This window comes from Symsagittifera roscoffensis, chromosome 1 (genome assembly GCF_963678635.1).
Source record: "Symsagittifera roscoffensis chromosome 1, txSymRosc1.1, whole genome shotgun sequence".
NCBI lineage: Eukaryota > Metazoa > Xenacoelomorpha > Acoela > Convolutidae > Symsagittifera > Symsagittifera roscoffensis.
The window spans coordinates 60,381,255-60,398,876 of NC_087062.1; the positions used below are offsets into that span (position 1 = coordinate 60,381,255).

The 17,622-nt window shown below is 34.4% G+C and overlaps 2 protein-coding genes across 2 annotated transcripts in view; both read right to left on the bottom strand.

The window, feature by feature from the left end:
• Positions 1-17,622, bottom strand: part of LOC134846666 (uncharacterized) — a 214,954-nt gene that overhangs the window by 153,239 nt on the left and 44,093 nt on the right. The window lies entirely within an intron of this gene.
• On the bottom strand, positions 8,590-16,272 carry LOC134856858 (uncharacterized). Its single transcript, XM_063873149.1, has 2 exons — positions 15,031-16,272; positions 8,590-9,493 (listed from the first exon to the last, which is right to left on the bottom strand). Exons 1-2 carry the CDS (start codon positions 15,946-15,948, stop codon positions 8,756-8,758), a joined length of 1,656 nt encoding a protein of 551 aa, XP_063729219.1. The 5' UTR covers positions 15,949-16,272; the 3' UTR covers positions 8,590-8,755.

Genomic DNA, 17,622 nt, shown 5'->3' on the forward strand with positions numbered 1-17,622 from the left:
ATCGAAAAGTCTAGATTACGGTTTAGAATATAGTGCTTTTACAAAACAGTCTGTGTTTTTATTTTTGTTGTTTAAAAGTGATGAATTGAAATGTATTATCTATTTTAGTTGAAAGACGTGCGCCAAAAAAATTTTTTCAATTTATTTTACACGCTTTCTTGAGCAGTTCTTGGAATGTGATCTTACACTCGCAACATCTGAGTAACCTTTGTCTCCTAGCGCCGAAGTTGAAATCCATACACTGAAAAATCTCATTAAAGAAATCCTTAGAAATTGTCAATGAAAAAATGCTGGTCATACAATTCTCATTTATGGGTGTATCAATAGCATTCGACCATTATGAAACTGTATGATCAAAAATGTGAACTGTCATTTTTTATAACGTAGTCCAGACTCAATTTTTCTACACAAATCACCAAAAATCGCAATGAAAGTTATGTGTAAAAGCCAAGTTTTTGCGTAATCTGTAAAAATCTGTAAAAATTCCACCAAAAAACCAAGCAACGATTACCAACCTCGGAAATTTGCAAAGTAGAAGTTTTCTAGCCATAGACAAAAAATTAATTTTTTTAATATATGTTCATGCTATCTTCATTATGTCATCTTATAAGGCAAAGCTTCTAATGCAGGTTATCTGTGAATACATTGGCAATTAACCTATAGGTTGTTTTCATTTGAGAAAATTTTGAGTATTTGTTCGCCCGGACAAATGCAAAAACTTAATGCGAAGCTCGGATATTATTATTTATCTTGATAACTTAAGTTGCATTTGTGTCCATAAATCTTCATTATAAGAAAAATGCTCAGTCATTCAATTATCAAATATGGGAGAATTGTAGTGATATTGCTTTTATACGAATTCTTAAATGTTTGAAATGAATGAAACATTTCTGAAAATTAAAATAAAGTATTAAAATAAATAGATTAAAATCAACTCGGGGTATCGTTTTTTGCTGAATTATTATTATGATTATGATTATTATGATTATTGATATATACGTAACTCTACATTAACAGTTCCCGTTTGTTTTGCTTATAAATTAGATATTTGTTATAAGTGAAAACAGTTGACTATTGGTCAAAGCTCAATATCTGAAAAAATTGTTTGAAATGAACTGGTGCTAGAAGTGTGTTATACTGAATTTGCATTTTTTGTATATTTTAAAACGTAGAATAAAATTGTTATTAAAATAGTGGTTGTTTAATAATTTTGCGGCAAAAGTTAAATCAACTATTCTTTTTATCCAAGTTTTTTTAAAAAATTTTTATATTTGTTGTTATACTTTCTGCCTAAAGGGTTTGCCAAAAACAAATGTTTGAAAATTAATGACAAGAAATATTCCTAAAAACGATTTTAAAAAAATAGCTGCTGAGAGATGTTTTCCCTCGCTACGTAATCTTTTGATGAGATAGTTTGTAATAGAACTGTTGGGTTCCGTAATTATATTTTGTTTCAGTTTGCAAGAGTAACTGTTTGTTTCTGCGCACTAACATTTACAGTTTAATTGTTAATTAGTTTGTTTGGAAAACAATGGTGTTTTCTAATTTAAAGTTTTTTTTCAAGTTTATAAAGTTGTCAGTCGTGGATCTTTGTATAAGGCTTTCATAAAATTTCTAAATGATTTAAGGGTTGTTGGTTTTCAAAATAAACTTAATGTTTTCATTAATTGACTGACATGGTTAGATGTGGTTGAAATATAAAATTTTTCACTTATTTTTTGCATATCAGATTTGTTACTCTCTGATGAGTGTTCCAACAAAACTTATGGCATCAATTGACTTCTTGTGATAGTTTTATCTTCTAGCATATAAAACATAATTGTTCCTAAAGTTTTTTGTTTCCCAATTGTCTGAGTTTTCATGATGTACCTTGTATGAATGTACCTTCTTTATATTAATTTTTGTCAATCCAAGGTGCAATGCATTTATCCTATTCGTTTACTTGGTGTATTACTTCTGTAGTTTTTGTTGTCTAAGTTCTATAACTATGGCCCCTCTCTGTTCTGTTTTTATCTAAAGGTTGTGGTTTTATATATATATATATATATATATATATAAAAATATATGTATATATATATGTATAAATATATATATATGTATAAATATATATATATATATCGAATTAGAATTTGGATTGAATGAAAAACAATCGACGCAAAAGAAACAGCTATACTGATAAATACATATATATATATATATATATATATATATATATATATATATATATATATATGTATTTATCAGTATAGCTGTTTCTTTTGCGTCGATTGTTTTTCATTCAATCCAAATTCTAATTCGATATCTCTCGTTGTTTTATCTGTCATTGCTATAAAATTTTTGATAGCAACGATAATTTTTGATAGCTCTAGAAAGTGAGCAAATTCTGTTGTCGTAGGGTTGCCGGTTGTTGTTTCCATTTGATCTTTGTAACTATTGTCACAGTAATTACATTGGTAGCTGATTGAACTCCTTCAGTGGTCTAGTTTTATGTACCTTGTTCGTGGTCGCGATGTATGATAATTGTAGTTTTGAAATTAGAAGGGTGCTGTGTTTCTACTACGGTGATCTTGCTATGAACATTTCCTGAACGGTTATAAATAGGATTTTGGAAAGTTATTACACTGCACATTGATATTCTTTCATTGATTGGGGAAAAATGCATTGGGTTCTTTTTTTTGTGTTGCTTTTCTTAACATGTTGTTCGATTGTTTGACCCTGCAATCGGTAATGAAGCGACCGTATCTTTGACAATTTGGGCATGATTTCTCAATTGATGTGTTAACTTTAAAGTTTGCCTTTTGTATATATTAAAAAATTTTGCAAATTTCTTCGGTATGAAATATTTAAGTTTTTTAATGATTTCCTTGCTTAATTTTATTGTTGTTTATTGTTTTCAGAATCATTATTGAAAACTTTTTTGTAGACTTTTCCGATCGCTTTTTTTGCTTTTTGTTAGTAATCAAGAAAGATTTTTGTGCTGCATTTTCGAGAGTTGCTTGTATTAAAAGTTTTCATCTACGTATCCATACTTGGTGTAAGGTTCTGGTCCTATAACTACAAAAAGATTGCTGTCACTGCGCTTACATAGTCTGGTACTGAGTATTTGGGGTCCTAAACACCGACCGAGACCTGTTAGCGATTTGTTCGATGAAATTGGAAATCCTCCCAAAATATGATGAACTACTGCGCATCTAATAAATTGATTGAAGTGGAACATTTGATTGTACAACGTTACTTGCATATTTCAGGTTGTTACTTACAATATAAAACTAGTTTTTCTTTTCATTTAGCTTTCTGCTGACATTAATGCTTTCGGCAGTTGCAGTTGTAATTTGTCATTGATGGTTTTTAACTCAATGATTTTGGTTTTTGTATTGATTTTTCCCTTGTTTATTAATTGAAAAGATTTTATTGTTTAGGGTTATACCAATTTGGAAATGGGAAAGTTTTTCTTGTGTAAGAGTTTTGTAGTTAGTTATCTTTCTTCATTTCCCCTCCTTGATGTTTTCTACGTTTTGCTTAAATGTTTCGCTGTGATTGATGCGGCGTATCTTCATTTTCTGAATCCATTTGCCAGCTTCGATTTTACGTTGCTTTCTTTCTTTGATATTTTTGGCTATGATTTTTTCGAAAGGCAGGTTGAAAAGTTTAATAGATTGTTTTGTGGTTTGTATACTTCGTATTGCTTAGCCGTCAGCCATATTTTTGAAGATTCATCAAAGTTTTGATTTTGAAAAAATTTTTGCTTGATTAAATTTCGGTTTATAATTAAATCATTGTACTAGTCGCGAAATTTCCGCTTTTTACTTATCACTTGCCATTAATTTTTCTGTTGATGGTAGGGTTCGACAGAATTATATATATATCGTTGTTTTAATTATGTTTAAAGTTCGGCGCATTGGTAAACTTAGTCAAATGTAAATTGTTAATCAATGGAACTGTTGTGTGCACTCTTTTTTATTTGTAAACTCCTCTGGAATAAAAAAGTTTTGTGCGCTACACTGAAATGATTCAACAAAAATTAACAGATTTTTCAACACGTACTAGCTTAGAGTAGTGTTCTGTCTGTGACTTTGGGTGAATTTTTTTAAAATTTAATCTAGAGGTGTTTCCTTTCTGTAATTGTTCCGACTTTCGTAACGAAAATAACGGAACATTTGTGCTCGGGGTGGGTTTTGTCAGACAAATTTTGACTTTTTAACTAGCCCTTTTCGACGGTTTTTTTATATCATTCAAAAATTATTGTTGTCTTGAGGTTACATTTGAAAACGTAATCATGAGGTTACATTCTTGAGGTTATCATTTATCGTAAAGTTATGGGGGGTTAAAGATTGCCATTTTGGCCAATTTGGGACAAATAACGCAAGATATATTTCGTGCTATTAACGCGCAAGCGGAGATTTAATCCGTCTTAGAATTGGTTTAAAATTGGTTGAAAGAAGCCTATTTACTATAATTGATGGGTTACTAAGAACGAAATTCATCACTCTGTATTCTATATGGCGCGTGGGGGGATGATTTTTAGAAAGAAAAAATCTCAATGGTTTTTTGCAAAAAAATTTCCTTTTATTTTTGCTACATTTAATTTTTTCAAGCTATTACCACTCCATGGACCTTAAAAGGAACATACAGGGTTTCGCCCTGATACAAGCAATCAAGTTTAAACTTCTTGCTTATGATTATCTCTTACTCTGATTGTTTTCCTTACTGCACTGAAAATTGTCTATATTCAGTGAAGTGTTTTGTATGCACTGATCGTCTCAAACGTAATCTGTTTCGACGGTGAAAAGTGTTACCGCATAGAGGGCAGTACAACAGTGCCGAAGTACAACAGTGCCGAAAATGAAAACTTTGTTCAACAATGCCGAAAATGAAAACTTTGTTCAACAGTGCCGAAAGTTTGAATAAATTTCAACATACTAAGTGCGGCAATCAAAAATTGAACAGCGATCGTTTACAATCTTAAGTAAAACTTTAAGATTTTGAGCAAGAAAATGTGCAATTTAGACGTTTTGACGCCAAAATAATTGTTTAATTTGCAGTTGCAGACAGATTGGCGCCACAATTGGAGTGATTTTCTGTGATAATTAGCGTCAGTAATTTCCCGCTCTTTAGAAATGCGTGTAAATTATTCTGAAATTTTCACACCTTTTTTGGCACTGTTGTACTTCGGCACTGTTGAACGCCCCCCAAATAGTGTTTCCGCTGTTTTGACGGTGAATAGTTGTTGTCAAAATTGTTGTTAAAAAGCAAAATTTGGCATCTTAATAACATTTGTGAAGCCAGAAACTCAATCAAACTGATCGGTTATGTAAAACAGATTTACCAGCGCTGACATCGCATAGAACATAAAATCGCCGATATCTGCTAAAAATGGCACCAAGCCCTGCAACGACACTAGGCAAAAAGATTTGTTAGAAAATGGTTTTTTAGTTTTCTTCAAAATAGTTTTTCGAACCAAATTTTTGGAAGTCATATACCAAAATTTTTTTGTTGCAAAGATAATCAACCTGACAACTGGATGCTGGATACTTCTACAAAAAAAAACATTTATTTTGAGGCTCCAGTCTTAATGGGTTGTTTGTCGTCGAACTATCTATCGTATTTTTCAGTTCGTTGTTCACTCCAAAATTTCTTAAGGAGTTTTTTGAACAAAAATTACCGACGTGCCAAGAAACTGGAGACATTTGGATCAAATACGGTGATCTCAGTAGTTTCCTTTTTCAAGTTGATTGTTCTTTCTGAAGCTTATTTTTGCTGGAGTTTCCAAAGCTTGGTTTTGCCGATTTTTTTTCTCGCCGACTTATTGAAAAGTCTAGATGCGCCTTTGTTTTAATGCTTTTTTGGAACAGGATATAGAAACTTTTGTGTAAAATTATTCTTTTCAGTTTCAAATAAGCATCAAACACAGAGGCACAGCAAAAATAAGCTTCAAAACAACAGCCTTGAAAAGAAAACTGCGGTGATTACTGTGCTTGAACCAAATATTTCCAGTCTAATAGGCACGTCGAAAATTTGGGTTCAAAAACATTTGATCAAAAAAACGCAATAAGAAAAATTGGAGCATGTACAGGTGTAAGTTTCTGGCTCAAACTAACGACAGCTGTCTTCTCAACTAAGGCAACCAAATATGGTTGGAACAGTCTGAGCTGCAGGACTGGTGTGCTGTGATGTACTTTTTTTCACGGGTTGATTGTTTGTATAGTTTTTCGATTTGTTATTTTTTGCATTACAAAGTCAGGAAACCACTGAAAGCAAATCTAGCCGTCCTACTATGAAAGACGAGGCTATGTTAAGATAAAAAGTGATCATGGACGGCCAGAGGACCTACATAATTTGTCGACGATTGAAATCGACAGATATGCCCTTGTTGGCAATCAAATCATCGCAGTTATCTTTCCTAAAAAGCACTTGTTCCACGTTGTGGGTAAGAATATAAACTCGGGTCTCTGACCACTGCTTAAGTATACCGCTGCGAAATTTAAAAAGGGACTGACTCATTCTATGAAAAATTTCAATATTTAAAGTTTCATTGGCCGATTAAATTGCGTAGGTAAAACTTGAGTTTTCCGAAACCAATTGTTGTCAGTTGAATAGCTCCAATAGAAAATATTAAGCTTTTCGCTTTCCGGAAATCATTTGAAAAATAAAAATATCTATGCAAATTTTTTGTATAAAAGTTTCAATTTGAATCGTTCAAACTTTTTTTATTACAGCTTGCATAGAAAAACTTGAATCCTATGCGAAACAGTTTGCTCAACATAAAATCTTGAAATATTTCAAGGTTGCAACACAGGAATAGTTAAATTTGAAAACTTGGTAATTTTCAGACCCGATTTCATTCTATGAATAAATTTAAATATTTGAATCTTCACAGCCTGATTAACTTGCGTATTTTTCGGAAACCGATTCGGTCTACGCGCCGATTGCAGTGCTGTCTGTAAGTAGACATCCGCGTGTTCAGACTTGTCAAAAGCAGCAAATACTATTTTAACCAATCGGAATCAAGATGAGAAACCAAACTTAAGAAATTGATATTTATGATATAATTCGTAGGTTTGCTTTCTCTTCTCCTTTCTGATGATTTAATGCAGTATTAAGCTTCAAACTCACGCGTTGTAACGGATTTAGGGTGGGCGGGACGCAGAAGCCCCCTCCCCTCTGGGATTGGGCCCTCTGACTATCCAAAGGGCCACCTTTAGGTACTATTTTATTACCTATATTTTTTGCTCTCTAACCCTAAAAGTTTCTAGAGGTGTTTTCCGCGCAAATATATACTGCATATAAAAATATTAAAACGCTTTTTCGGCTTGTTTTTTTTCAAAAGTTTGCCTAACGGTCTTGGTGATTTGGGAGAGCTGCAAACTCTATTTAGCCTATCTAAAAAAATTGACAAAATTTGCAATTGTCACCGCGCCGAATGTTATTAGCAGGTTCCTACATTTGCGTCTATTTTAAGCACTCGTTTCAATGACACAGCTGCTTTTGAAGTTATCTTGTATTAAAGTTTCGATGCATTCTGGGAACTCAAAAATTTCAGGTACTACCACGAAGCAAACCCACCACCCGCATCCTCGCTCAGCAATTAGGACAATTGTCTTAAATGTTGAGGTGGAGGGGTAAAATGAGGTAGGAAAAGGTGGTCCTTTAAAAGGTAATTGAAACGGAAAAGGACTTGCGGAAAATTTGAGAGGTTTATAATTGATTCATTTGATGACATAAATTTTTGTCAAGTTAACTGAAATTAGACGTTCACTGGAGGGAACTACACCACTCTGCAAAAATCAGGTGATGAAAAACAGGGTCCGCGCTGATACATAATTAAATAGTTTAAAATGTGGTTGTGAAAAAAAAATAACCAAAAAAATTGCATGTAGTTCTTATAACAGGGCACAACAGCGGTTCGCCGTGATGAGCTGTACAGCTCTTGTGTTGGTCCTTTTCCCCGAGGATAAATGATCTTAAATCCAGGAATCCAAACAACTACCAAAGTACCCCAGCTTGGCATCGTAATGTTAAGAGATTTAAAATTGAACAATTAATAAATAACAAGATGTACATGACCCAAAATATTTAGCTCTTAATAGCTATAACGAACAATTTATAGCTATCGGCATTTGAATAGCACAGTTTTTGAAGCTTACATCCAAAGTACAGCAAATCTTTTGTTAAATATTTAAGTTATCATTACAATTTTTTGTTCAGCCAGAATCATTGACAAAAAATTTACTCAAACATCAAAAACAAAGTGAAAAATAAAAATAACGACGAACAAATTTAGCCTCAGGAAAGAGGAAGGCGCTGTTAATACATGCGCATCAACATAAAACTAAGGTCACTGTCACTGTGCATGACAAGGTGCCCAATTGAATAAGTATGCTAAATATACAGCACCTATTTTTCTGCTCATCATAACCATGAGAAAGTACTATTTAGATTGCTATATTAATGATTTCATAAGTATACAGAATTCAGAAACAAATTGACGATCAGAAATATACAAGACTAAACTCCAAGAAATCGATTAAAATTATCAATTGTTAAAAAACTCTTCCTAAAAATGGAACGTGTTTGCAAAGCGGTCAGGGATTTGTTTGTCGATATCTTGGATCCAATTACAAAGTTACGCGTGATCTTTATTTTTATGTACAATATATATAAATCAAAGCTTACTGCTTAATGGAGTTTTTCTCCGAACTGATGAAGGAAGTTTTCAACTAGATTTAATTGTTGCGTCTTTGGTTAACTGACGCCTTCAGCCAGAAAATCTGTCTCCCTTTCTGAATCGCGACCTTCTGAAACTACGCATACTTAAGCAAGAGCCTGTCCAATAGGCGGCACTACTCAGTGTTGTACGTTTCTCTCGGGTCGTAGAATTAGACCACGACCGCCTTGTATACAAATTAGAAGCAAACTTTTTGGATGTCGTTTCTCCCTGTAAATCAGAGCCTTGTGAGTTGAGCATGGCCATTCTCTCTCTCAATTTGTTCTCGGCTTTTCTACTTTCAGTTGTCGTAGCTAGTGCTCGAGTTTTTTCTACATCCAGTTGATAGTAAGAAACTTCGACTGAAGGATCCGACCGACGCTTTCTCTCGATTAAGCTGTTCGTGTCTCGCGATGCCAAACTTCTGCTTCGCTTTCTATTTTCAACATCAAAAGCCGAACTGGAGCACACCGAACTGTCCAATTCGGAGTAAATAATGCTCAACTTTCCAGATTTGGAATTACAGGAGGACTCATTGCCATGAATTTCAACAATAGCATTGTTTTGACCATTGTTAGCAACGTTTTCGTCGGGAAACTCGAAGAAATTTACATTGGACGAACTACCTGTACTTATTCCACTGCTTTCAGGTCCTCGCGAAGATGAAAGAGTATCTATGTTGCAGTATTCTGCTAAAGGACTGCTACTTTTCGGTCGGATGTAATTTACGTAAGAAGCAGAAGCGTTTTGTTTGGAAGCTGCTTGTTCATCCTCCGCAGTGTGGCAACTCTGAAAAACACAATAACCCTGTTTCCAAAATTTCAATCACAGATATTTCATATTGATGAAAGTTTTTTATTCGATTGACTTCGTTCAGCTACATCTGGAAGAAATTTAAGTTTGAAAGTTTGACCCAAATAACGTTCAATATGATCAAAGCAATCCGGTAACACAATCATTAGCGTTGAACAAGCATTCAAGAAATATACTGAGCGACAACAAAGCTGATAATACTTAGATAGACGTCGGTTTTGGACCAAAACGAAACTGTTGTCAAGAAATTCTGAAGCAAAAAAATCTCCTTTTCTTTGAAACAACAAAATTTGTTATTTAAGCCGATATAACATAAGCCGGTACTCTCTAGGCAAAACAACCCCAAAAAAAAACTATATCTAGAATAGCCGGTTTGTGCAAATTTCACAGAATGTCCCGACAATGTCTTAAAAATACAAAAAAATGGATCAAATTAAATGCCGTTTTTTGTTCTGCGCGGTGTCATAACAAGATCTGAACGAATAAATTTAGTTTAAGCATATTCGACAGTTATAGTAATAGAGACCAATTGGAAAACATTTGAGTTTTTGATTTCCAACATATCGGTACAAAAACTCAGATAACTAACTTCACTCGATTGAAACTAAGTTCACGGTTTGATTTAAGCAAAATCAAGCTTTAATCAGCCTGCACGCTCAGCTCAGCTTATTGTCTGGAAATTAGACCAAAAAATCAAATTTTCGAACGGGTTATTCTCAACACTGCGAAAATCGTTCGAATCACGACTGAACACGCTTTGATATAGTATATCACTCGATCCATTCCGATGATGTGGATCCAAACCTGAAAAAAGTGGAAAAAAGAGAGGGAAAATAAAACTGAATACAAACTTCCTCCGCTTTTTTCAACTGATCGGAACAAAATTAATCAGGCTCGGTGCACTAACAAATTACAGAAATGAATCAAAATGGCTTTTAGTTAGAGTAAAAATTGTTTATATAATAGAAACATTCGCACTGTGGCAACTACTCAGAGAAAACATTAGGCAGACAAAGAATAAGCCGAGCCTGTCTTTGCAAACTGAAAACATATATTTCGTTTGAAAAAAAATTGTAATATTTATTCGAATGAACTATATGTTTTCAGTTTGAAAAACAGACCTTTGTAAGCCCAGACATAGATGTTACCATTTGGCCAATTTCCCTGAGAAGGCATGGAATTTGATTTTATAACATGAGTAAACATTTGAAATGTCTCATTGATTCTGTTGATCCATTGATCCATGAACAGTACAGTAATGGAAGTCGTGAAGTTTGTAAAAGTCTAGTGCCAAGCGGTCTGAGCTGTTCTATTAACTTCTAGCAGAACGATTTGTGGTAGGCTGGAGGACCCACGGAAACACAGCATACACCAAGTACATTGCTCACCAGAAAAAAAATTTCTACCGAAAACTTAAATTTTCAAATTTTCAATTTTTTGCAGACTTTTTTTCAGTTGTGAAATTTTTCATTTTCAATATGAGGCTAAAAAAATTATTTTTAGTTGAATAAGTTTTTTTGTTCAATAAGCCTCAAATGAAAATTTTACGACCTAGTCATCTATACAAAGCCTGCTCTTCCGCTTTTTTGCCCACACTGGACTAAAAGTTCTTAAAAAATCAAATCCGTTTTTCTCGAAACTCAGAATATTTTTTGGGAAGTTGTAAAATAGATCTTAACACGACTGAAAAGGTTTTTTTAATATAATATAACACTCGACCTATTCTGATGATTTTTTGTGTTATCTGATTTTGCGTGGAACAAACATTAAAACATACCCAAAGACAAAATTTTTCTCCAAATTCAATGGTTGAAAAAATCAGAAAAGCGAAGTAAAACCAGTATTGTCGGGCTTATAAGAATACAATGTACAAGCTGCCACAGTTTTCACATCATTTTTTTTTCACAATTGAAACCAGGCAAAAAATCAATAAGAAAAACACTACTATTTTTTTGTAAACAGAAGATAAACAGAGCTCCGCCTTCCCTGCAACGCATCATAAAGATAGGAAATAGATCTTGTTAACTATTCCCCTCTACTTATAAAGAGAGAATTGATCAGCAAAGCGTACACGAATTAGGTACCTTGTTACAAATTTCCCCCTATTGTGGGGGGGGGGGATTGTTAACAAGATCCTGGGAAACTTACTATAGTAAAAGAAAAAACATCAAGTTCTCCAAATTTCAAAAACTTTACACTAACCAACAAAGTTCCCAAAAAACTGGATTCTTAACTCATAATATTTCACAAACAAGGTTTCAAATGAATGCTTTTCTAGGATGGAAAAAAAGATGATCAGATGAAATAACTTGAAGAAAAAGCAGTTCAAAAGCCAATCAGTACGTTTTGTGAAACATAATCCGTAGAACTCTCAAAACAAGGTTGCCGGCAAAAAACGACATCGAATCTCAAGCTGGATATTAATTCTGCTCTCAATGTGCAGAATCAGTTGATTCAACTACCTGCTTGTACAAAAATCAAAAAACATAATTTGAAATAAATTTAAAAATCGATCAAAAATTGCGAAACTAAAACAGTTATTGTAAAACAAACTTCGCAAAATTCTTAAAACAATATTTCAGGAAACAAAAGACAACTGATCTCATGACTGAAACTCAATCTACACTAAATGTGCAGAATTAGTCAATTCAACTAACTGCTTGTGAAATATATTTAAAAATAAAATATATTTTCAAACAAGACTGCTCGTATCAGGTTGAGGCCCTGAATGTTCTGACCGCCTTTTAAGGTCTCTGGAGCAGTAATAACATGAAAAATCAAATGTAAGAAAATAAAACTAGACGAAATATTAAATGTAAAAAAATATATAATATATAAATTTTCTTTAAATTAAGGTTTTTGCGAAAATTGTCCCCTCACACGCCATATATAATAGAAAGTGATCGATTTCGCTCCTGATAACAAGTCAAATATACAAATCAAATAAGCTTCCTCCAACCAATTTGGAACGATTTCCAAGACGACTTAAGACCCATATAACTTTACGAAAAATGATCACAGGTAAAATATCGTTTCAAATCTAAGCTCAGGACAACAATACCTTTCAAATGATATAAAAATCCCAGTTAATAATGGCTAGTTACAAAGTCGAAATTTGTCTGAATCATAAAACCCAACCGGAATACAAATACTCCGTTACTTTCATGGAACAACCAGAGCTTTGTACCACTTGCGAAGCAACATTATCAGCTATCAGATAAAAAAAAACGAGATTCGCTATCTCACAAGTTAACCAAAGTTTTTCATATCTTCAAACTTTCGTAGATTTGTCTCATTTAGAAATATGAAGAAATCATTTAACAGAGACCATTTTCAAGACTGTATTGTAATCAAAATTTAGACAGCTCTATATGAACCGAAAACAATTGAGCATACACCATATGGGTCATTTTTTGTCCAAAAACATCATATTTAACGACTTTTTCCTGAAAAAAAACCAGGACTTCATAAGATTTCTGTTCGTGACTCTTAAGGAAAGAAAAAAAGGGAAAATTGAATTACAAATTTATTGCGTACAAATTCGTAAAAATCTAATGAAGGCCTAAAAAGTCACTTTGTTCCTTAAGCAAACTGCAAAACCAAAAGCAATACCAGGAATCACTTGCATCGAAATTGGTAAAATAAAAATAATCAATATTGACAACTAAAAAGGGCAAACGATAGTCCTTCAGTTTTTTTTTCGACCGTCAGATATATAAATTATCTCGAAGTTTACTGAAAAAAAAACCAGGTTTCAACCATCGACCTCCTTATTGCCAAGCATAGAGGTTACCCTTACACCAAAAATTCAGAACCGTATATGAAAAACGGATTTAATATAACTAAGACAGTTAAACAAGACATGAAATATAATTTCAACTTTTTCTGCAAAAATCCAAAACCTCTACAACATCGACCTTAAAGAACTACAAATCATTGACGAAACACGAAACTCGAACTCATCTAATCCAACAAGAAATACAAAAAACAAGACCATACAATCCATTACGCTTAAACTTTTGAGTCAGTGCACCCATCTTGATAATTATTAAATTACCTGATAAAAACAATAACTTTTTGCAATTGCCTGATAATGAACTCAAGAGAAATTTTGGATAAGTACTGCATTCATGCTAAAACTTTATGGAAAAAAGTTTTTAGTAATAACTCGACTATCCAATTTGTTTCCCTTTGTAAGCTTGCCAGTTTCTAATTTTAACTGAAAATTTGTCATCAACTTTGCAATATAATCACGCGAGTGCTTTGAGAAAATATGATAGTGATAGGTGACTGGTGATACAACAAAGAACAGTTCGAGAAACTAAAAAGGTCAAACAAAACTTAGCCTTATAATGACATTTTTGCGTTTCAAAACAGGGGTTTTTCAAAGATGTGTCAATTGAAACACCAATTAGATAATGTGAAGAAGTTTAAAATAAGCTTTCTTATCATCATCATCGTCTGCTTCCCTAATTAATAACGTTTGATAAAAAAACAAAGAGTTTCATTGAAGAAACTTGAGCTCGCCTGGTTATAAGTTATTCGGCGTTCCACAGGGAACCCATTGAGGCCCACTGATCTCCAGTATCTTTGCTGCTATTATGGTATCTAGGTATCTATGGTAGTGACTGCCAGGTTATGCGACATGTGGATTACACTTCGTTTTTACCGCCCGGTGTATAGAAGGTGGCGAATCCAACAAAGTCATGAGGTTTCAAAAGTTTTGTTTTTCTTATACTTCAGCTTACTGCCTGTAAAGTCAACTTTCTGCTGCACAGAAAGACAAATGTTATCAATTTTAGTAGAAAAACTGAATCCGTAGTTTATACTGATTTACGTTTTAGTAAATCCCTAGCACGACTGCACATATCCGCTCGACAAAAATCTAGCACAAAATAATTTATGCAAGTACACAACGAAAACACATAAGGTTCCATAAAATCCAGGGTGGTCGAATGGCATCGCAAAATATCACAGCGTGAGCCGCTGGATAATATCTACCCTTAGGCGAAAAAAAAAACATAAATTTGCATAAATGCCTCCAAAATTAATGTTGCTAGAAGTATATATATAGAAAAGTTTCAAGGTAGTTTAATGGCGGCTTTAGTCAAATAAATGGTGTCATCTCGTAAACTGTGAAAACTTTTTGGCTGAACTTCAATCAAACGCATCACAAGAATGACGGTGAATTTTTTGTGTCATGACAATTTTGCAACATTTTTTTGGTTTTTGATAATGTATGCTAGTCAATTTTATTTTTAAAGCTCTCTCAGGTGCAGAAACATTGCCTTTCTCCACACAAATTGCGTCCGTTTTTGGCAAAACTTAGTCAAAACTGACTCACAATTGCATAGTTTGAAAAGATTGGTAGTAAGCGCCGTCTAAAATGGAGTAAAAAAGTACCGGAGGGGAATCATAGATCCATTTCATCGGGTGCAAATAGATTAGCAGAAGGTAAAAAAAAGTATAATTGTCAAAATGACGCTTATTAACTATATAGTATTAACACTCACCGACTGTAGCGCCGAGTATATGTTTGAATTTTGCTCGTCTCCCACGCATGGATTCGCGAAGGAGTTGTTGTTATTTCTGTCCACTATTTTGCTATACTCGCCACGTCTCTTTTGGGTGGGACCCCTGGCATGAGTCACAAGAGACTCATTCATGTACAGCCCTGTTTGATAATTAGTAATCGCATGTGCACTTTCTCCATCCTCCTCTTGAATGGGCTCCTGCCAGTTAAAGCTTCGCCTACTACTATCCCTCTTACTCTCGTTGTTGAAATCCTCCACGTAACGGTTCCGAACTGCCTTCCGGGGTCGATACAAGGACTCATCACCGCCACATTCAACTCTCACCAATTGGACCCCGTCCCCGTCTTCAGAGCACAAGTCTGATCTGGCCCTTATCAAACTCCTTTCTCCACTCGCAGACATCTGGCACACCGCCATGTTGTCCTCATGTCTACCCCACACAGTACTGTCGAACCCCCTCTCCATCTTAAGAGCCTCCTCGTGACACCACAACTGCAGAAGTTTGAAAATCTGTCGCGCCTGGGGAGTCTTAAACAGGAACCTGGTGCCAGCTCCTCTGGCACTCCTAGTTAAATTTCGACTACACGCTACTTGCATCGATCCATTTGAAGTCACAGGCGGAGCTGTTGCTCTACACTCAAACATGAATGTTCCATGACAGTATCCATAAGTCTTAATCTGACTGATTTTCCAAGAGAAGCTCCTGGATTCCCTTGCCATATCTTCCTTCCAATGATTCAAAAGCACTAATTCTGGCTCCCCGTGACTGGACCTTATTGCAGGGCAGTCGTTGTCTTGAGACTCCCGGAATAGGAGATAGCCAGAGATATCGTACTTGCCCGCCTCATTTGCCATGAGTACTTTGAACAGCAATTGTTTCGAGCTCATGCAACCCATAATAGTCACCCGCTGTATTTCACAATAACGAATGTGAGTAAGAGTTATAAAAACTAGTTGCCGCCACTGATCACTTGTGGACTTCAATTTAAGTGTGTCTTCCTCATCAAATTGTACTTTTTGGACTGCAAATAAAATATAAAAAATGTCAACAGGATAAATTCGTGTTTGAATTTACTAATGTTTTGTGCAAGACTTGGTAGGAAATAATAAGATCCCAGGCTTTAAACGAGTAATTATCTTAATACAGAAGACTCTCTGAGTATCTGAGTACAGTCCGCGAAATTCTTGTCTGCTAAAGATTGAGCAGAAGTTACATTAAGTAACAAACGAGCTGTTGCCTAAATTTAGAGCTGAGTTAGGAGATCAGTTCTACTATTACTTGGTTAGGAACAATTCGTGAAATTAGTTTCCGGGAGTAAGTGTCAGGATCCGTAGCAAATTAACGAATGAAAAATTAAAATTTCCCATGTAAACGACCAAATGTCATTCAATTTTTTCCGATAGCTTTGATGTTTGGCCTCGGTTTTTGAGCCGCGTTCGAAAACTACTCGCATTCATTTTGTTCACGAGGTAGTCAAATCAATTGAAGGCTGTTTTTTGCGAGCGTCGTTGTCGGAACGTATAGTTAAAATTCAGCAACCTTATCGTGACCTTGAGCAACCTTATCGGTCAGAAAAACTGTGCTTTTTTACATAACTTAAATTTTCTATAGTTAATGCCAAATTGTTGGCAATATCCTTTTAGATCAAAGAATCTGAGCGAAGTTAATTGATCTAAAAATGCTCACTTCAACGTCGAAATCGATTATAATTTCACTTCATCCGTAAAGAATAATTTCAAAAAATCTAATTAACCTGAACCTGAAACAACCGTTTTTTGATCGATGCAGTTGCTTTGGCATTAACTATATTTTGGTGTTTTTACATGGGTTAAATATGTTCTTTATTCTGTTTTTACGTGTTGAAATGTCTAAAAACTGATTTTTGCCGCCTTAGCGAGCTGGAACCTGATCTAAACTACATTTTATGATTGGATAAATTAGATATTTTACCACTGTAAAGTATTTAATATTAACCAATCATGATCCATCTAACTAACAACCCACTTATTTGTAAGTGCTGAAATTACTTGTAATTTCAGCACCAGAGAGATTTGAATTTAACTTAGAAATTAGTTGACTCTCCAAGAGAACTTCAGCAGCCGCAATAAACCAGTATACCCTAGATCTATTGAGCCTAGCAGAGACTAGTTAAACAACCTGAGACTAGATAGTATAAGAGTAAGATTAGGATCGGTATTAGACTAAGAAGTTGCACGAATCTATCCGGCCGAAAATAAGATAGCGTGACGAGCAGACGGTGTACCCTATCCGAAATTACTCTATGAGTTAACCACCTCGGTCATAACTCATCTGGTGCGACCATAAGTCTCGAACAAGACCTTAATAGCTTAGAATTAACCAAAAATAGATTAGAATTTAGACAAAACATTTTTAAAATGTGATACGATGATAATTTAATCGAAATGTCTCTACGACTCAATAGATCAGAGCCAATATTCCGAACGATAATAGAACTACCCGGAATTGGAAGAAGACCTCGAACCAGAGACGACATACGACAAAGTAGAAACTTACCAAATAGTTATATGATAGTACGGCAAAAGCCAACA

Excerpts from the sequence above, each read along its gene's own strand:
- LOC134856858 (XM_063873149.1), bottom strand. The coding sequence starts at position 15,948 with ATGGGTTGCATGAGCTCGAAACAATTGCTGTTCAAAGTACTCATGGCA. Across the intron at positions 9,494-15,030 it reads TATACTCGGCGCTACAGTCG|AGTTGCCACACTGCGGAGGA; the intron begins GTGAGTGTTAAT and ends TGTGTTTTTCAG.